Consider the following 21,310-nt stretch of genomic DNA (forward strand, 5'->3'; position numbering starts at 1 on the left):
AGTTGTCAGTGCATGGCAAATTCAAGTTTTGATTTCTGGAATATTTTTCTCCAGTATTTTTTAATTTGGCTGCACCAGCTCTTATTTGCAGCATGTGGGATCTAGTTCTCTGTCCAGGGATGGAACCTGGGCCCACTGTATTGGGAGAGCAAAGTGTTAACTGCTGGACACCAAGGATGTCCCTCCAATATTTTTGGTTAATGCTGGGTCTTCACTGCTGAGGGCATATTTTCTCTTGTGGAGGGTTGGGGCTCGTCTAGTTGTGTGCATGCTTCTCATTGTGGTGGCTTCTCTTGTGGAGCACAGGCTCTAGAGCATGTAGGTTCAGTAGTTATGCACAAGCTTAGTGGCCCTTCAACATGAATTGTCCTAGACAAGGGATTGAACCCATGTCCCCTGCATTGGCAGGCGAATCCAGTAGATTACCAGGGAAGCTCCCTCCCGAATATTTTTGATTCATGATTGGATGACTCTGTGGATACGGAGGACAAACTGTACTATAGATTTGTTTTAATGTTTTCGAAATTTTAAATATTTAGTACAGGTGAAAGGAATGTGTGATTAAAATCCTCTCTGCCCGTAGGCCTTCACCCCTCTATCCAAAGACACCCACTGAAAACATTTCTCTGTATTCTCTGAAGGATATATAAAAACACAAAGATATACTTTATTCTGCTTTTTTACAAAAACTATCATGTTATAGGGCTTCCCTGATGGCTCAGTGGTTAAGAATCCGCTTGCCAGTGCAGGAGACTTGGGTTTGATCCCAGGTCAGGAAGATTCCCTGGAGGAGGAAATGGCTACCCACTCCAGTATCCTTGCCTTGGAAATCCCATTGACAGAGAAGTCTGGCGGGCTACAGTCCTTGCAGTCACAAAAGAGCTGGACACGACTTAGCCCAATCACAACAGTATATGTTATATGGTATTTTACTGCTCTTTTTTTTTTTTTCACCTAAAAGTCTAGTTGACACTATTCTGGAGATGCACTACCTTGTTCTTTTAACAACTACATCCTATCTCATTATGTCAGTGATTTTTAGCCTGAAGGCAGTTTGAAAGTTTGTGGGCCTCTGACAATAGATGGGGGTAGTGCTGCATGTGTTAAAATGCCTGAGACTGCCCCACTGACTTCCAAACATCAGATGTTTGTGCATGTGAAAAATGCATCTAAGTTTAAACTCCATTTTACATGTTAACACAAAGAGTTTCATTTTGGGTTGTTGAAAATTTGAATATCCCTGACACTTCCCAGGCCTCTGCTTTGTATTCTAATGGAAGCATGAACTTTGGAACGGCCTAAAGGCTACTGGAATTATGTCACAGACACACAGAGGTCACTTTAGGGGGGCTTATACTAGTGGGATGATTCTAACATCAAAAGTAATGTGTGCAATTGTAATACATTGAATGGAAATCCTTGAGTCTATTGTGATAGAGGGAGGGACAGATTAGAAGATTTCTCAATTTTTTGCAACCACAGAATTGGTTCAGGGGAATTCCCTCGTGGTCCAGTAGATTAAGGGCATGGGTTCAGTCCCTGATTCCCTGACTAGAGAAACAGGATCCTTCAAGCCACCCTGATGCAGCCAAAACATTTTTAAAATTGATTCAGGTGAAGACCAGTAATTGATACTGAAACAAAACAATCAGGTGAAAGATCTGGGAACAGAGTCTTCACACAGGCAAAGTACCATCCCACAGGTTACCTACTGAGCAGGAAGTGTACAAAGTTACCTTTCCAGTGGAGCAGCTGATGGTCTGTTAAGTCTAAGCTCATATGCCAACTGACAAGAGGCAGAATTAAGTGCATATAGCATCACCTACGAAATACGATTATATTCTTTGCAGCCAAAGATGGAGAAGCTCTATACAGTCAGCAAAAACAAGACCAGGAGCTGACTGTGGCTCAGTCCATGAACTCCTTATTGCCAAATTCAGACTTAAGTTGAAGAAAGTAGGGGAAACCACTATTCAGGTATGACCTAAATAAAATCCCTTATGATTATACAGTGGAAGTGAGAAATAGATTCAGGGGATTAGATCTGATAGAGTGACTAAAGAACTATGGACGAGGGTTTATGACATTGTGCAGGAAAACCATCCCCAAGAAAAAGAAATGCAAGAAGGAAAAATGGAGGCCTCACAAATAGCTGTGAAAAGAAGTGAAAGGCAAAGGAGAAAAGGAAAGATGTACCCATTTGGATGTAGAGTTCCAAAGAATAGCAAGGAGAGATAAGAAAGCCTTCCTCAGTGATCACTGCAAAGAAATAGAGGAAAACAATAGAATGGGAAAGACTAGAGACCTCTTCAAAAAAATGTAAGAGATACCAAAGTAATACTTCATGCAAAGATGGGTACCATAAAGGACAGAAATTATATGGACCTAACAGAAGCAAAAGATATTAAGAAGAGGTGGTGTGGTAGGGGGGTTCAGGATGGAGAACATGTACACCCATGGCTGATTCATGTCAATGTATGGCAAAACCACTACAGAAAAACAAAAAAAAAGGTGGCAAGAATACACAGAACTATACAAAAAAGATCTACATGACCCAGATAATCACAATGGTGTGATCACTCACCTAGAGCCAGACATCCTGGAATGAGAAGTCAAGTAGGCCTTAGGAAATGGTATGGACAGCTAGTAGAGGTGATGAAATTCCAGCTGAGCTATTTCAAATCCTGAAAGATGATGCTGTGAAAGTGCTGCACTCAATATGGCAGCAAATTTGGAAAACTCAGCAGTGGCCACAGGACTGGAAAAGGTCAGTTTTCATTCCAATCCCAAAGAATGCTCAAACTACTACTGCACAATTGCACTCATCTCACACACTAGCAAAGGAATGCTCAAAATTCTCCAAGCCAGGCTTCAACAGTACATAAACCGTGAACTTCTAGATGTACAAGCTGGATTTAGCAAAGTTAGAGGAAGCAAAGATAAAATTGCCAACACCAGTTGGATCATAGGAAAAGCAAATTTCAGAAAAACATCTGCTTTATTGACTATTTCAAAGCCTTTGTGTGGATCACAATAAACTGGAAAATTCTTCAAGAGATGGGAATACCAGACCACCTGACCTGCCTCGTGAGAAATCTGTATGCAGGTCAAGAAGCCACAGTTAGAACCTACATGGAACAGACTGGTTCCAAATAGGAAAAGGAGTACGTCAAGGCTGTATATTGTCACCCTGCTTATTTAACTTATATGCAGAGTACATCATGAGAAACGCTGGACTGGAAGAAACACAAGCTGGAATCAAGATTACCAGAAATATCAATAACCTCAGATATGCAGATGACACCACCCTTATGGCAGAAAACGAAGAACTAAAGAGCCTCTTGATGAAAGAGAGTGAAAAAGTTGGCTTAAAACTCAACATTCAGAAAACTAAAATCATGACATCTGGTCCAATCACTTCATGGTAAACAGATGGAGAAACAACAGAAACAGACTTTATTTTGGGGGGTTCCAAAATCACTGCAGATGGTGACTGCAGCCATGAAATTCAAAGATGCTTACTCCTTGGAAGAATAGCTATGACCAACCTAGACAGCATATTAAAAAGCAGATACATTACTTTGCCAACAAAGGCCCATCTAGTCAAAGCTATGGTTTTTCCAGTGGTCATGTATGGATGTGAGTTAGACTATAAAGAAGGCTGAGTGCTGAAGAATTGGTTTTGAACTGTGGTGTTGGAGAAGACTCTTGACAGTCCCTTGGACTGCAAGGTGATCCGACCAGTCCATCCTAAAGGAAAACAGTCCTGAATATTCATTGGAAGAACTGATGCTGAAGCTGAAACTCCAAGTTTGGCCACCTGATGTGAAGAACTGACTCACTGGAAAAGCCCCTGTTGCTGGGAAAGATTGAAGGCGGGAGAAAGGGACGCAGAGAATGAGATGGTTGGATGGCATCACAGACTCAATGGACATGAGTTTGAGTAGGCTCCAGGAGTCAGTGATGGACAGGAAACGGCGTGCTTCAGTCCATGGGATTGCAGTCAGACACGACTTAGTGACTGAACTGAACTGACAAAAGACTTTCTGCTTAAAAGTTGGGAACTTGTGTCCATTGAAGCTTCTCTAAATACAAGAACTAGAAGAAAAAGCAAGTAACACAAAGTGGAGACATTGGCAGCAGCTCCAAAAGTGATATTCCACAGCCAATGTGCTGGACTTAAAGTTGACATCATTAAAAAAAGAGGTCAAAGACCACAGTGTAGGATTCAACTTATATGAAACAGAAAAAAGGCAAATCTAGAGACAGTCTTGTAGTTCGCCAGGCATTGAGAGTGGAAGTCAAGAGGTACTGCAAATGGGGCATGAGGTTCTTCCTAGTGTGGTGGATTACAGGGATGGTTGCATAACTTAGTAAATTCACTACTGTATCCTTAAAACGGGTGAACTGTATATTATGTACATACCATATATGGTATACACCTGCCTGCCTGCCTAGTCACTTCAGTCGTGTCCAACTCTTTGTGACCCTATGGACTGTAGCCCACCAGGTTCCACTGTCCAGAGGATTTTCCAGGCAAGAATAGTGAAGCTGCCATGCCCTCCTCCAGGGGATCTTCCCAGCCCGGGGTTGTACCTACATCTACTTAACACCTCCAGCATTGGCAGGATTCTTTACCACTAGCACCACCTGGTACATTACACATTATAATACCAAGTTTTTAATATTAATAGAAATTGTTAGAAAGTAGGACTATTCTAACTTTTAAAGACAGCTAACAATCAAATAGGCTTCCCAGGTGGCGCTAGGGATAAAGAATTCACTGATGCAGATTCAATCACTGGGTTGGGAAGATCCCCTGGGGTGGAAAATAGCAACTCACTCCAGGATTCTTGCCTGGAAAACTCCATGGACAGAGGAGGCTGGTGGGTTATAGTTCATGAGGCTGCAAAGAATCGGACACTACTGAGCGACTGAACACACAGCCAACTAGGGACTGCCCTGGTGGCTCAGATGGTGAAGAATCTGCCTGCAATGCAAGAGAACTGGGTTCAAACACTGGGTAGGGAAGAATCCCAGTATTCTTGCCTGGAGAATTCCATGTACAGAGGAACCTAGTAGGCTACAGTACATGGAGCTGCAGTCAGACATGTCTGAGCAATTTTCAAATATGTAAAACCGACATTAGATCATGGTGGGGTTGAGGGAGAAGAGCATTAACACACTGATTGTATAGAAACTGTACCTTAAAGTGGATTTGGGGCTTTCCTGGTGGCTTGATGGTAAAAAATCCACCTGCCAAAGCAGGAGACGTGTGCTAGGTCAGGAAGATCCCTGGGTAGGAGGAAATGGCAAGCTGCTCCAGTATTCTTGCCTGGGAAATCCCATGTACAAGGAAGTCTGACATCTTAATATAGTCCACAGGGTCAATCACACACAAGTTAGCAACTAAACAAAAGCTGATTCTAAACACAACTTTTGTCTTAGAAGTAACCTGTTGCTGCTTAAAATGAAACCTACATCAATACTCTAATGCAAACAAAGACAGATAGTTGTTTAGTTTTTATTTCATAATCATAAATTTAACTTTGCAATCCAGCTAAACTTGGAGGGGGATAAGGAAAATATGGAATCCAAAGAACTGTAGCGAGAGCACAAAGATTATAGGATATTTCGAGCAGATGGGGTGAAGGGGTGCTCTCCTGGGCTACAGAAGGAATGGTCTGGTGGTTAAGTAAAACGTAAGTCAAATTTATTAGATTTGTCCACAGTCAGCAATGGTAATCTTCTTGCTGGTCTTGCCGTTTCTGGACCCAAAGCGCTCCATGGCTTCCACAATATTCATGCCCTCTTTCACTTTGCCAAAGACCACATGCTTGCCATCCAACCTAGAAACAGAATAATAAACATTACTACCTGTGACCAGAGATGTTAAATACTGGAAACATTTTATTCTAACTAAAAAAAACTACAACACCAATAGATTGCTTTAGGCTAGTCTAAAAAACATAAAACACGTCTCCACTGTTAGGAATCCTAATTTTAGAACAGATCCCTTAAAAAGAGCTAACAAATCACAAGCAAATTAGAGGAAAGCACCACTCGTAACTAAACCAATCAGCTAAATGCCCTGTTTTGCTAGAGTATCTCCACTTACTTTCTATAAGCACACCATAGAAATTTTAACTATGGTCCATGCCCTTCCACTACCTTAGGGCAGGCAACAGCAGGGAAAGGGTGCCTTTGCCATCTCCTGTCTTACCACTCAGTCTTGGCAGTGCAAATGAAAAACTGGGAACCGTTTGTGTTGGGGCCAGCATTTGCCATGGACAAGATGCCAGGACCTGTATGCTTCAGAATGAAATTCTCATCATCAAATTTCTCGCCATAGATGGACTTGCCACCAGTACCATTATGGCGTGTGAAGTCACCACCCTGTGAACATATAGAGAAACATGTCACTTTTAGACACAGAAAACACGCCATATCTCCATAGTTCAAACTTTAAGACTCAAGTTCAAAACAAGAAGGTCAAGGGACTTCTTAGGTGGTCCAGTGGCTAAGACTGTGCTCCCAATGCAGCAGGTCCAGGTTCAATTCCTTGTCAGGGAACTAGATCCCACACATTGCAACCAAGACCCAACACAGCCAAATAAATGAATATTAAATAAATGAAACTAGAAGGTCACTTGGAACCAAAATGGTAGAATAGCACTTCATATGTGCATGTATTTTTAATAACATTATAGAACTATAGCAATTTAGATGGCATCCTATCAGTGCAAAATCATAAAATAAACAAATGGACCAGAAAAGTTTAACAACAGACTGGCACCAGTGCAGACAAACCATATATACACGTTCTGGAATATTCTAGTTCAATCCTAAATTAAGACAACCCAAGTCAAGTATCAGTCTATTTCATACCTGGCACATAAATCCCGGAATTATTCTGTGAAAGCAGGAACCTTTATAACCAAATCCTTTCTCTCCAGTGCTCAGAGCACGAAAGTTTTCTGTTAAAATAAAAGTATATATACATATATATATATATATATAGAGAGAGAGAGAGAGAGAGAGAGAGAGAAGACGACACACACAGAACAGTTAATAATCAGAATACCTTTGTTTAACTAACCTGCTGTCTTCGGGACTTTGTCTGCAAACAGCTGTAAGAGAAAAATGACAGTTAATTAACACCTCTTTGCATATTTTGTTGCTTAGTACCCTTGTCTTTAGGGGTTTCTGAATCATAAATTCGTTTTCTCACAAGAACAGAATGCTTCTTCAGTAATTGCTCTGAATCCCAAATAAGAACTGTTCCTGACAGCCTTAAGTCCTGTGGTGTTGGGTTAGCAACATGAGACCCAAAGACGTGCCAAAAATCCAGAACCAGCGATGACTCAAATAGTGTGAGGCTTCTAAAAAGTGACTTAAAACTTTTATGTGTTATCACACCTACTTCTTAACACATACATGGCTTCTCAAATGTACATCACCTCCCCCAACTTCAGTTTGAACCTAAGGACAAGATTTTCAGGAATAGCAAGTACTCCTGTTTGATCAGGGAGTAAACAGGTGTAATTTCAGTCACTGGTAATGAAAATGCTACTACCTCCAATCTGTTAACATAGCTTTACGGATTGGATGAGCAGTCACTTCTTGGTTTCCAGGTCCCTTACCTAGTAGTGGGGTAAAAAATAAAGATTGGTTTCTAGTACAACTGCTTCAAACCTTTCCTGCATATATAAAACATTTTGGCCAAAAACGCTTAAACATCATGCTTAAACAAACCCTTTAAAATATTTTACGAACTATTCCAGAGATCTGTGACTAAATAATCTATTGAAATCCTGTATGTTTCTTAGATCTAGTTATTTAGCTTCTAAGTATTGTATGTAAAACATATGGTCTCTCCTAAGTCTAACGTTTCTCAAGCCCTGTTGTCACCCGCTTCCCTTGTAAACCGTTACTAAAGTTAAAAGTCCGTACTGGCAGTTCCATCTCTATTCTCACCAGTGGATATGCCAAGAGTTCCTATCTCATTTCCATTAAGCCCTGTGGCTAACGGGAGACACACTCTGAGAAGCCTTAGGCTTAGGCCAAGTTTCCACGTGGCTCCGGATCAATCATCAGCTGACTACAGATAAAAGTGGGGCGTAGATCAATAGGATCTATTATTTCTCCTAAAAGTTTTACCTCAGGGCAAGCTTCCACGTGGGTCCTTTCCAATTCTTAGTTCTGACTACAGTACGAGTAGGGTATAGGCTCAATAGGACCTAATGTTATCTCTAACAAGGGTTTAGGCGTCTTCTATGTGTCTCCAATGTGGACAGTTATCATGACAGGAAACCCTCTGCCCTCATCCATCCTTGGAATAAGATCCTAAAACTAACCACTGACAGCTTTTGAGAGGTCGTTAAAGAGGATAAAACCACTTAGGGCTAGTGAGACAGCAGGACAGAGGAGTCTAGCGTGCTGCAGTCCATGCGGTCAGGGTTGGACACGATTGAGCGAATGGACACTTCAAGACCTCCCGGTTAACTGGAACGGAATCGCATTTACCGTTTCAAGAGCACGCCGAGTTACTTAGCTACCTTGCTGTAACCACAAACTGATTAATAAGTACTCCTAATATCCCTTAACTAGTTAAGAAACCATCAGAGGTGGCCTGCCGCGGAGCCAGTCTGGACTAGTCCATTCTGCAGGACGACGACCGGGAGGAGCCCGGGCGCCTCCCACCCAGTCACCGCAGCGGAAGGCGGGCCTCGGCGCCAGCGGAGGGAAGGCCGCCTGCAAATTTCCGCTCGAGGTGGGGGCCGGGAGGGGCGCGAGGGACCTCTTTCTACATTTATCTCAAGATTTTAAGACATCTGGGGAAACCCTGGAGTCTGCTAGACCCGCAGCTGTATAACTCAACCCTGAACTAGCAGGCGTCCTCCGGGACCAGGGCTAGGCTGCTAATCCCACCGACCCTGACGCGCCCGGGGCGGGAAAAGCAGCCTTCAGGTGCGACCGTCGGGTCCGCGCGAAGGGAGCCGCTTCCGAAGCCTCGAGGGTGGCCTCGGGACGGTCGCAGCGGCCTGGGGCCGACGTCTGCCTTCCGTTTAGGGCGTTGTCGACCCTCTGGGGCCTGCGGTCCCGCGTGGCGACCAACAGCTAGCAGCCCGAGCACGTGCGCGGCCGGAAGGGCGCGGCCGCCCCTCCCCCGCCCGCCCCGCCTTTGTCTACCCGCCGCCCCCGGCCTCCCAAAATGGCCCCTCGTCAGGAAATGGCGCCGCGCCGCCCGCGTTCCTCAAGCAGGGTGCTCGCACCCGGTTACTCAGCCTCTCCCCCCCGCCGCCCGCTCGGGCCCACCCGGCTCGTCGCCGCCTGCCCCAACCTCAAAAGAGACGCGGCCCAAGGGCTCGCCGTCGACAGCGATGTCGAAGAACACGGTGGGGTTGACCATGGCTAGACAACGAAGAACGCTCCGGGGTGGCGGCGTCTGCAAGGCAGCACGAGCCCCGCCGCCCTCCTCTTTTATAGCCAGTTCAAGCCCCGCCTACAGCCGGTCGCGCGCCTCATCTCTGGCCAATCGCAACCACGGGTCAGTCGAAATGACGGCATGGCTGGCCTATGAGTAGAGATGGCGCCCGAGAGGCAGGACTGGAGACGCGCGTGCGTGCTGGGCGATGCGGGAAGGTTCCCGCCCGCGGGCTCCGTCTCCGCGCTGCGGCGTGGGATCGCGCGCTAGCGACTGCTATGGGGACGGGGATCGGGCGTGGCGATCTCCCTGGTGGGCCGGTAGGAACTGGAGGGCCGTGCACCTGCCCGGCCTCGGGACCAGGACGTCTCCCCATTGCTCAGAGGGGGCAACTGAGGCGAACGCAGGCCTCAAGGTCGCGCCGCCCGCCAAGGTCGCTTGGAGTCCAGGGAGCGCGCCTCTCTGAGAGACTAGGCGGCCTTGGCCATGAGCATTTTCTCACTGCAGATGAGGTTGAGGCCCAGTCGCCTCCCCCTCTGCTTCCCCCTCTCCCTTCTAGTCTGAGAGGTTATGAAATGCTTCCAAAATGTCCTACTTTCCGAAAATATCTTGCACACTCTACTTGAATTTTCTCCAGGAGGAAGACATTAAAGCAAGAGGCTGGCAGACTCTTATCTATAGAGACACACTGCGCACTTTTGCCTTCCTTTTAAATCTTTTAAATTCTCTACCCCGCACCCCGTCTTTCAGAGGCAGAATTGAGTTCTGGGTGAAAGACAAACCCACAACTTAAAAATGAATTCCCTTAGTCAAAAATATTAATAATGCTTTTACTATTAGTACTAAATGCACTTATATGACCCTGGTCTTCTGTTTCAGAAAACCTTGAGAAGAAAATTTATATATCCTCCAACATTAGTTGCAACATTCAGAGTGTTATTTAATATCTCTGAAACTGAGTTTCTTCATCTGCAAAACCAGGATAGGGATCTGAGAAGCAAATGAGAATTTATGACTGATGAAATCCAGTGTCTGGCATCGTGCCATCATTATTAATAATGGCATTGTGAGCTTACATGTGCTCAGAATTTATAGAGTGTGGTTTTGTTCTCACAACCACCCAATAATCCCCATTTACAGAAAAGTGGAAAGTGAGCATCTTCCATGTTAAATAGCTTGCTCAGAATAACCAGTTTAGGAGTATTAACAAAGCCAGAATTGGAAACTGCCTTTTTTTTTTTTTTTGCTCATTCCACATCACCTTTTGCTTTGTGACCCTTAGGAAGCTGCTTGTCTTTATCTGACACAGAAAAAATGACCCGAGGCCCTCAGGGGTAAACTCCCTCAACTTCTATCTCCTTCGCTCTGAATCTTAAAACAGTTAGGAACCCCTCCTAAGAAATAAATGAATGAATAGTAAGAACATCACTTATGGGTTCCCTCACATTACTATTCAAAGTCTAGTCTTCTCTTTACTATCATCCTCTCATTTCACACAGGTATACCATATGTACACTCAAGAAAATAAATGCACGTGTTCTGTTTGTTAAAGGGGGAGCCAGTGTTGTAGGGGATCCTTTATTAGCATTATCTCTTGAATAGGACTTCCTTACCGAGTAAACTTTCAGCAGACATAGAACCTCAGGAATGTGAGGCCGTCCAGTGCCTTATTTGGATGATTCTGACCAAAAGCAAATCCAACTGAATTCAACAGAGCCCTGATCTGGTTAGCTTACCAACCACCAACTGGTAAGCAGAAGTCTGTGACTTTCTCCATGGGGCATATTATAAACAAATGCTTACTTCAAAAATGTCTCTAGAGAGAATGTAATGGGGAAAAGTCAGGTTATTCAAAATTATAAAAACAGGCTCAGGGCCTCTCTTGTGCTTCTGCCACATGGCTTCTGCTGAGACCTGCAGTGACATCACAACTCACATACCCATGGCTTTCTCCAGGCCACATCTTCCCTGATATAACTCTTCATCAGGCACTACCTCCTGCTTCCTTGATGGGCTGGACTTTTCTCTCCCATTTCTGCAACCCTGACCTTTTCCTCTTGAACTGTCCACACATTTGTCCTGTCATAGTCATATATTTGATATTGTTTTGTTCCTTACACATTGGCTATGGTCAACCTTATTCACTCTCATGGCTCAGATTCTCAGGTAACTTCTCAACCAAGCTCCAGGCCCACGTTCACTCCAGAGCTCCAGGTGGCTCCTCCTTGCCCACTGGATCTCTCCTCAAGAGTAAACCCTCAGACAGAGCTCTGCCACCTACCCTCTTCCCCAGGCCTCCCCGTCCCTAGGCCCGCTCTCCCTCCCCACCGCAACAACTCTGGCTTGGCCTTTTGCAGCAGCCTCCTAACTGGTTACTTGGCCCAGGTTTTCTTGTTATTTCTAGAATGGTCATTCGCAAAGTCATCTGATTTTGTAACTCCCAAGCTGTACAGCCTCTTGGTCACCCATAGTGACCAGGCAGCCCCTTCACAGTCTCGTCTTAACTTGCTTTTCAGTCTCCTGGCTGGGATTTTTCCTGCCACGTTGTTTCTCATTACCATCCCGACCCTGCCTTTCCAGTATACTCCTTCTTTGCCTATGGCCTGTGCCACCAAACCTCACCCTGTGGTCCCCATGGGAAATCTTCCTTGGCTCTCCCAGAGGTACTGGGTCTGGTCTGCAGCTTCAAAACTCAGAAGACATGTATTGAATGAATGCATAAATCCATGAAGAAAGGGCCAACCAAAACCTAGCCCTGGGGACTCCCCTGGTGGTCCTCAGGTCTTCCCTAGCAGGAGGCAAGGGTTCAATCCCTGGTGGGCAAACTAAGATCTCACATGCCACACTGCTTAAACAAAAACAAAAGCGGGCCCTGGAGTGCGACTCCTCAGTAGGGTTGTTAATTAATTTGCACACACTGCCCAGAGCTGATGACTCTGCATCCCACTCTGGCATCAGTAATCATCCAGCCACTTGACAAGCAGCTCCTCACTAAACATCATCGTTCAGGCGCTGAAGACGTTTACTTCATCCCCACCGTACTGTCCGCCCATCTTCGGAGGACGCCTGCCTGCACCCTCACTCCTTGCTGGTTCCATCCTCCCTCCTGTCCACATCTATCCAGGCCCATCCAGGCTGTCTAGCCCCATGGCTGCTCTTCCTTTCCCTCTTAGAGGAAAAGAGCTTCCTGCAGCTCTTCTGGCTGCCTGGATCTTCCTTATCCACCAGTCCCTGAAGACCGCATCCTTGCAACCCTCCTCTTCCCTCCTAATTCACTCGTGAGAGTAGTACACGCTTCTGTGACCTGTCCAATCACTACCCCCTCCATACATGTCACCAGACTCCTGCTCCCACCCTTAACCCCAAGCTGCCCTAGCCAAGGCCTCCAGGGACCTCACGTTTATAAACTGGAGATTCATTTGCTTTATGACCACTGGCATTTGACCCCATCATGCTACAGGGTTCTGCGCTCTCATCCCCAGGTACCCACCCTGCTGTTCAGAATTTATTCAGTAGCAAGCAGGAGAAACCTCAGGCAGGAGCCGGTTTCAACAATAGAAATCCAGGGCAGGGCGCCGATCAGAGTAGCACTGAATAGATGGGCCTACTGCGCTGTGGTTAGAAATCAGGAAAGCCGCATGGAATGATCAAAATTCCAGCAGGACCACTTTCCCATCCCTGAGAGTTATGTGGGCCTGGGAAGCCTATACAGGAGTTCAGAATGCCTATCACATACAGAGATGATCAGATGCTGACAGAAAAGATGTTTATGTAGCTGAGGATTCATTCAAGTTGAAAGGAAGGCAGACTGTTATGTGCAGGACCAAGATGGGGGCCTCTGCGGCAGGCCAAAAGGAGTCTGTCTGCAGCCAGGCCAGCCTGGCCCTTATTCAACTGAGTCAGGTGTTAAAATGTGCAGTAGGTTTCTTTCTCTCTTTGACTTAGGTATGCAATTTATTTTCCTTGCCGCACTGCCCAGCATGCAGGGATCTTAGTTCCCTGACCAGGAATCGAACCCATTCCCTCCGCAGTTAACGCTCAGAGCTCTAACCACTTGACTGCCAGGAGATTCCTTGCATTTCCTTTTTTTTTTTTTTAAATCTAATTTATATGGCTGCTCCAGGTCTTAGTTGTGGCATGCGGGATTTTTAGTTAGGGCATGTGGGATCTTGTTCCCTAACCAGGCATCAAATTCAGGCCCCCTGCATTGGGAGCTCAGAGTCTTAACTGGTTCAGAAACTGCCAGGGAAGTCCCTGCATTTCTTTTTTAACAGCTTTTAACAAGTGAGTTTCATGATGTGTAAGTTTTATTGAGATGTAGTTTACATACCATGAAATTCACTTGTTATAATCATATAATTCAGTAATTTTTTAGCAAATTCAGAGCAGTGCAAATATCCCCACAATCTAATTTTAGAACGTGTCCCTCACCCCAAGTACCTTGTGCCATTTTTTAGTAATTCCTTGTTTCCACTCAGTAACTGCTTTTAAAATTCTGTAGTTAAAAAGTGATTTAGACTTGTGGTTTGAAATGGAAATACTATAAAGTTTATATATTGTGTTTAAACATTTAAGAGAACTTCAGGTTCAACATATTCAGAAGTCTATTAGAACTATTTAATGCTCAAGGCGGTTTTTTTCTTTGCTAATTTGGACAATTAAGTACTTCAAAAGGAAACCAAATGTATTACACCTATAAATGCAGTTTAAATGTTGGAAGATGTAGTAAAAGAATTCAAATCTGCCATGTTTATAAAGAAACTAATATGATGTACATGCTAAAGAACTAGGTTTTAAAATGGTAGTTTAATAAGTTAAATATCAGTTGTGAAAATATGATGAAACAAATATAAAATATAACAAACACTGAGTAGCTTTTGTACATAAAAAAGAAGCTGCAGGACTCCAATCTACATGTCAAGGGCCCTGGGGCCTTTGGTTTTCTGTCCTCAGGATGGCCACTTCACAGTTCTGGATGGTGCCACCACCTCCCTTCCCCTCCTGCATTGCCCCAAGTTCAAGATAGTCTGGTTGCTGCGAAGACTAAGGAAGAAGGAGAAAGGGAAAGGGGAAGAAGGCCCGAGAATTACGGCACCACAATCCTGTTGGCTAAGCTTTCCCAGGAGCCCTGCCCAGTGGCTTTCACCCTTGGCTGCAGGAATCCAGGAAGATGAATATTTTGATCTGGGCACATTGCCAACCAAGCCACCCGGCTTCTGTTAGTAAGAAGGAAGGCAAAATGGATGATTTGGGAGATAACAGATAGCATCCAAGGCACCAACTATTGTCACCCAGCAGGAAAGGGATAGACTGGGAGGGATGGGGGCGTTCTCAGTCCTTAGGAAACAGGCACAATAGGGCACAGGGAGAAACTCCACTCAGCCTGGCTGGGGAGGACCACGCCGCCACCCCCACACACACACCAGAAATGTTGGATCTGATGGCACAGTGGGGATTGCATCTGTTTACTGGAGCCCAGATCATTCCAATCTCCCCGATCACCCCAGATCACAGGAGGCTGGGAAAAGTGGTGTCTGCTGTTCTCATGCATTTCCCACTCAGAAGGTGGAGCATTTCCCTAATACAGAAAAGGGCACAGTAACCAAACAAGGATAAATAAGGCTTAAGATAGTGAAGTCAGAATTCCAGGAGGTATCGGGTGCCATTATTAAGATCATTATTTAATTCTCACAGCAGTCCTTTGAAGTAAGTAGTATTATTTTTGCTATTTTTCACAAGAGGAGACAAGCTCAGAGAAACTGAGTAACTTCCTCGGAGAGAGAGAGCCAGAGTTGATGCCCATTCTGCCTGGCTCTGGGTCCTGTGCTACTCACTGTCATGCCATGTCCTGAAATTTTTTAAAATCATGTTAAATATGTATAACATAAAGTTTGCCATTTTAACTAATAAGTGTACAGTTCATAGGCATAAAGTGCGTTCCTATTACTATGCAGCCATCACCACCATCCATCTCCAGAACTTTTTCATCTTCCCAAACTGAAACTGTCCCCATTAAACACTAACTACCCATCTTCCACTCCCAGCTCCTGGCACCCATCAGTCTGCTTTCTGCCTCTATGAATTTGCTTATTCTAGAAACTTCACATAAGTGGAGTCATACAGTATTTGTCCTTTCGTGACTGGCTTATTACACTTAGCATAATGTCCTCAAGCTCTATTCAGGTTGCAGTATGTGTCAGAATTTCCTTCTTTTTTGTAGCTGAATAATAGTCCTTTGTTTATCCATCCTTCTATCCATGAACACTTAGGTTGCTTCCATCTTTTGGCTATCGAGGATAACGCTGCTATGAACACTGGTGAGTCCTTTCTTTCAATCTCTGTGCATATTCTATGAAGTAGAATTGCTGAATCAGACAATAGTACTGCTTTAAGTTTTTGAGGAACTTCCATACTGCACCATTTCCACGGCTGCACCATTTTGCATTCATTCCAGCCATGCACAACAGTTCCAATTTCTCCACATCCTCACCAATGTGTTATTTTCTGTTTGTTTTTATGATAGCCGTCCTAATGGGTGTGAGGCGGTGCCACGTTGTGGTTTTGACTTGCATTTCCCTAATAATTAGTGCTGTTGAGCATCTTTTCTTATGCTTTTGGCCATTTGTATGTCTTCTTTGAACAGAGAAATATCTGTTCGAGCCTAATCTATTCTTTAAGTGAGTTGTCTGGCTTTTTGTTGTTGAGTTTTAGGAAGACTTTACATATTCTGGATATTAATCCCTTCAGTTCAGTTCAGTTCAGTTCAGTCGCTCAGTCGTGTCCAACTCTTTGCTTACCATACATATAATTTACAAATATGTTCTCCCATTCTGTAGGTTGCCTTTTCATTCTGTTGATAGTGTCTTTTTTTTTTTTTTCTTGAATGCCCAGGTTGTAGCCATTATCTTGATCTCATCTTTGGGTGTGTGATAAGTCACACTCAGTTTTGGTGTGTATTTGAGTCCTACCAGAAAGGGAAGGTCACTTTACCTACAGAGCCCAGTTCTCCAAGTTCCTGGGGTGGTTTCAGCCAAGTGTCTGTGGTGACCATCTAGGCCTCTTTCTCTAATGCTGAAGGCAGAACTGCAGCAGGTGAAGGCAGAACGAGCAGAGGGAACTGCGGCAAGGACCATCCAGCCCACTGCCCAGGAGCACCTACGTCACATACGGTTGTGTTGTTGTTTCAGTTGCTCAGTCGTGTCCGACTCTTTGCGACCCATGAATTGTAGCCCACCAGGCTCCTCTGCCCATGGGGATTCTCCAGGCAAGAATCCTGGAGTAGGTTGCCATTCCCTTCTCCAGGGGATCTTCCTGACCCACTGATCGAACCCAGGTCTCCTGCATTGCAAGCAGATCTTTACCATCTGAGCCACCAGGAAAGCTCATCATGTACAGAGCACAGAGCAAAATGAAATGTGAGGCCCCTTGTTAAAAAATTATCAAGTGTTCCAGCACAGAGACAGCAGAATATTAAACCAAGTGCGGGGGGTGGGTGGTGGTACGGGGGTTACAGGCGGCTCCTGAAGCCAGCTCTGCCACTGCCTTTGGTGGCAAAGCATCAGGTGCCTGGGAGCCCTGGGCACAGGGGACTTTACACACACCCCCTGACTGTTTTCCAAGGCCATCACCAAGTGCTCATGAGGAAGAGTGGAGGCTGGTCCAGGAGATGTAGAAGACTACCTGAGGCTCTGGGGGAGGAACAGGGGCCTGAGACACCCTCCAATGACAGAGGCTTGGCAGTAAGCACCCGGCAGTGACTGTCTGCCCCTCAGGGGACAATGAGTGAGACCTGGGTCTGAGGCTCAAGCATGTGGGGCTCCTGGAGCCTGAGAGTAACCATGCCAGGCCTGACACCACGTGCCACTGGGGATGTGGCAGGAGAGACAAGACCTCCCGAAGGACAGGCATGTGAGGCCTCTACGTCCTGACAGCAGGACTTGGCCAGCTGCCCTGAGGAGGTGAAAGAGCAGAGTGAGACCACCCACCACGGTGCAGGGGCCCAGGGCCTGCTGCAAGAGACGCTCACACACTCAGATGCCGATCCCAGCAAAGGACGGCCCAGTCCTGCTGTCTGCGCTGAACTGAATCTAATGCTGCCACAGAGCTCACCCACAGGCCAGGCGGGCTGAGCCCAACAGCTGACAGCAAGGATGTTCCATTTCCTGGGTGTCCTGATGCTTTACTTCAGCCGCTGCTGCGCTTTACACACTGTGTCTGGAATTCAGTATTGAATCCCTTGTGCCTGACTGCCTTTGAAGTGGGGCATTGACTTTTTCCTGCCATTGGACTGGAACTTGCACTGTTGGTTCTCCTGGATGTCTAGCTTCTAACTCACCCCACAGATCTTGGGGCTTGTCAGCCTCCATAATCATGTGAGCTAATTCCTCATAATAAACAAACAAATACACATATCCCCGGTTGGTTCTGTTTCTCTGGAGAACTCTAACTAAATATAGACACAAAAAGAAGGAAAAAGAAAAAAACAAACAAACAAACACTAGATAAAGTGACTCATCATCTAGAAAGACAACAGTCAATAGAACCAGACCCAGTGAAGGCATGTGTCATAAGGCAGAGACTTCACTTATTTAAAGGTATTTATTTATTTACTTATTTGGCTGCTCCAAGTCTTACTTTCAGGTTTATGGGATCCGGTTCTATGACTAGGGACTGAACCCAGGCCCCCTTCACTGGAGTCTTAGCCACTGGACTACCAGGGAAGTCCTTGTTTTGCCTTTTTTTTTAAGTCAGTAATAATAACTAAGAATTGTATTTACAAATAATACATAAGATGCCAATTTTTAAACAGACTTTCTAAAAATAAACTATTTTTAAAAGCAGTTTTAGACTCACAGCAAAACTGAGGGGAAAGTACAAATATTTCTTGTACATTCCCTGTCCCCGCCCACCCATTCCCTGCTCTGCCAGCCTCCCCCATTATCAACATCCCTTACCAAAGTAGTGCATTTGTTACAGTTGATGAAACTACACTGACACCTTGTACTTCCCCAAACCCACAGTTTACATTAGGGTTCTCTCTTGGTGTTGTATATTCTATGGGATTTGGGGATTTTTTTTGGCCATGCCTGATGTCTCGTGGAATCTTTGTTCCCTGACCAAGGATGGACCCATCTGTTCCATCTACTTTGGAAGTACAGAGTCTTAACCACCAGAGCACCAGAGAAGTCCCTTCTATGGGTTTTAACAAACATATATATACAAGTGTCCATACCTGACCTACCTCTTGAGAAACATGTATGCAGGTCAGGAAGCAACAGTTAGAACTGGACATGGAACAACAGACAGGTTCCAAATAGGAAAAGTAGTACATCAAGGCTGTATATTGTCACCCTGCTTATTTAACTTATATGCAGAGTACATCATGAGAAACGCTGGGCTGGAAGAGGCACAAGCTGGAATCAAGATTGCCGGGAGAAATATCAATAACCTCAGATATGTAGATGACACCACTCTTATGGCAGAAAGTGAAGAAGAACTAAAAAGCCTCTTGATGAAAGTGAAAGAGGAGAGTGAAAAAGTTGGCTTAAAGCTCAACGTTCAGAAAACAAAGATCATGGCATCTGGTCCCATCACTTCATGGGAAATAGATGGGGAAACAGTGGAAACAGTGGCTGACTATTTTTCTGGGCTCCAAAATCACTGCGGATGGTGATTTCAGCCATTAAATTAAAAGACACTTGCTCCTTGGAAGAAAAGTTATGACCAACCTAGACAGCATATTAAAAAGCAAAGACATTACTTTGTCAACAAAGCTCCGTCTAGTCAAGGCTATGGTGTTTCCAGTAGTCATGTATGGATGTGAGAGTTGGACTATAAAGAAAGCTGAGCGCTGAAGAATTGATGCTTTTGAACTGTGGTGTTGGAGAAGATTCTTGAGAGTGCCTTGGACTGCAAGGAGATCCAACCAGTCCATCCTAAAGAAGATTAGTCCTGGGTGTTCGTTGGAAGGACTGATGTTGAAGCTGAAACTCCAATACTTTGGCCACCTGATGCAGAGAGCTGACTCGTTTGAAAGGACCCTGATGCTGGGAAAGATTGAGGGCAGGAGGAGAAGGGGACGACAGAGGATGAGATGGTTGGATGGCATCACCGACACAATGGACATGAGTCTGAGTGAACTCCGGGAGTTGGTGATGGACAGGGAGGCCTGGTGTGCTGCGATTCATGGGGTCACAAAGAGTTGGACACGACTGAGCGACTGAACTGAACTAAACTTTTAAGGATTACACAGAACATTTTTATTGCCCTAAAAATCCTCTGTGCTTCACCTGTTCATCTCCCAGCCCCCAACTCCCGGCAACCACTGATCTTCTTACTGTCTCCATAGTTCTGTCTTTTCCAGAATGTCATATGATGAAAATCACACAGTATGTATTCTTTTCAGGTTGACTATTTCACTTAGTAATGTGCATTTAAGTTTCCTCTGTGTAGTTCAACTGCTTATTTCTTTTTAAAGATTTTTTATTAAAGTGTAGTTGATGCACAGTATTATAAAAGTTGCAAGTGTACAACAGATGGCTCATTTTTTAGTGCTGAATAATATTCCATTGTCTGATTGTTCCACAGTTTATTTATCCATTCATCTATTGAAAGACATCTTGGTGGCTTCCAGATTTTGGCACTTGTGAATAAAGGTGCTATAAACATCTGTGTGCAAGTTTCTGTGTGGACATGTTTTCCACTCCTTTGCATAAATATCAAAGAGTCTGACTGCTGGATTGTGTAGTAAGAGCATGTTGAGTTTTATAAGAAACCATCAAAATGTTTTCCAAAGTGGACGGACCATTTTGCATCCCCACCAGCAGTGGATGAAGGTTCCTGTTGCCTTGGTGTTTTATTTTTTATCATGAGTGTGTATTTACTGTACGAAAGCAGCATTTCCTGCTCGTGTTGCAAGAAAGTCAAGCAGACAGTGACACTGTTGGGAGTAGGCAGCAGTTCCACTTCAGACTCTTCCTATATGGGCTCCTGTGGACAGGGTGGGAAAAAGAGCAGTCCCCAGCCTCTGGAGACCTCAGGCTCTGTGGTCCCACTCCGTCGCAGTCAGGAGGGATTTTGGCTACAGACTGGAAACACCAAACAACACCAGTTCAGGTCACATGGTTTCTTTTGACGTCAGCAGGGTTGGCTGGCCAGTCCATCTGGTAGAGCTTGCTCCACCCTCCTCCACCTCCTGGTCCAGTCCTGACCCCTGCCCACATCCAGCAGCAGGAGGGAAGAGCAGGACAGAGGAGACAGCCCCTTGAAGCCAGCCAGGGCCTCAGCACCTGAAGGGGCCATAAGGAGCTTCAGGGGAGCCAGGAAGGAAGCTGCTTCTCCAGGGGAGGGCAAGGTTACCGTGTCTAGGTCTTGCTCTGCCACCAAGCATCAAAGCAGAGGGCAGAACTCTTCCTCAATCAAACCTGCAAATGCCCCCTGGACACCTAAATGGAGAAGATGCCAACAAGAGCGCAGTGTGCTTGTGAGATGCTTAGCAATGGGCAGATGTGACAGCCCTTGGGGACCGTGGGCCAGGCCACAGCACCTCCCAAAGGCAGCGCTGCATCCACTCTATTTGTTCCTGCCTTAATCTCTTTGACAAATGTTCTGGGCGTCGGAATAAATCGGGACACAGGAGAGATCTGGTCCCTGCCCTCACGGAGTTCACAGTCTTGTGGGGGAAGAACAGATAAAAATTATGATCTCCTCTGCCCAAAAATGTTTTATCAAGCTCTAGACTTCCATGGTAGGTGCCAGGACACACAGGAGATAAAGGAGAAAACTGAGCAATGGTAGGAGGGGACAGCCAGGTGAATGTGGGACATTCTATAATGTGACTTGTCTGAACTGTTAAAAAAATATCAATGTAAGGGGAAAAAAGGC

At 45.2% G+C, this 21,310-nt stretch overlaps 1 protein-coding gene across 2 annotated transcripts; it reads right to left on the reverse strand.

The window, feature by feature from the left end:
• Positions 1-5,691: 5,691 nt before the first annotated feature.
• On the reverse strand, positions 5,692-9,657 carry PPIA (peptidylprolyl isomerase A). 2 transcript variants are annotated; one of them, XM_069588189.1, is made up of 6 exons: positions 9,344-9,506; positions 7,577-7,643; positions 7,100-7,130; positions 6,889-6,977; positions 6,224-6,396; positions 5,692-5,849 (listed from the first exon to the last, which is right to left on the reverse strand). In XM_069588189.1, the coding sequence occupies exons 4-6, from the start codon at positions 6,895-6,897 to the stop codon at positions 5,717-5,719; spliced, it is 315 nt and encodes a 104-aa protein (XP_069444290.1). In that variant the 5' UTR covers positions 6,898-6,977; positions 7,100-7,130; positions 7,577-7,643; positions 9,344-9,506; the 3' UTR covers positions 5,692-5,716. The 2 variants fall into 2 exon arrangements, with proteins under 2 accessions (XP_069444290.1, XP_069444289.1); XM_069588188.1 differs by lacking the exon at positions 7,577-7,643 and having other exon boundaries at positions 9,344-9,657.
• Positions 9,658-21,310: the final 11,653 nt, after the last annotated feature.

Source organism: Ovis canadensis, chromosome 4 (genome assembly GCF_042477335.2).
Source record: "Ovis canadensis isolate MfBH-ARS-UI-01 breed Bighorn chromosome 4, ARS-UI_OviCan_v2, whole genome shotgun sequence".
NCBI lineage: Eukaryota > Metazoa > Chordata > Mammalia > Artiodactyla > Bovidae > Ovis > Ovis canadensis.

Bases quoted from the DNA above. Each gene is read 5' to 3' on its own strand.
- PPIA (XM_069588188.1), bottom strand. From the start codon at position 9,412: ATGGTCAACCCCACCGTGTTCTTCGACATCGCTGTCGACGGCGAGCCC. The intron at 7,131-9,343 runs GTTGGGGCAGGC...TTTCTCTTACAG, and splicing joins TGGGCCGCGTCTCTTTTGAG to CTGTTTGCAGACAAAGTCCC. The intron at 6,397-6,888 runs GTATGAAATAGA...ATATGTTCACAG, and splicing joins TTCCGGGATTTATGTGCCAG to GGTGGTGACTTCACACGCCA.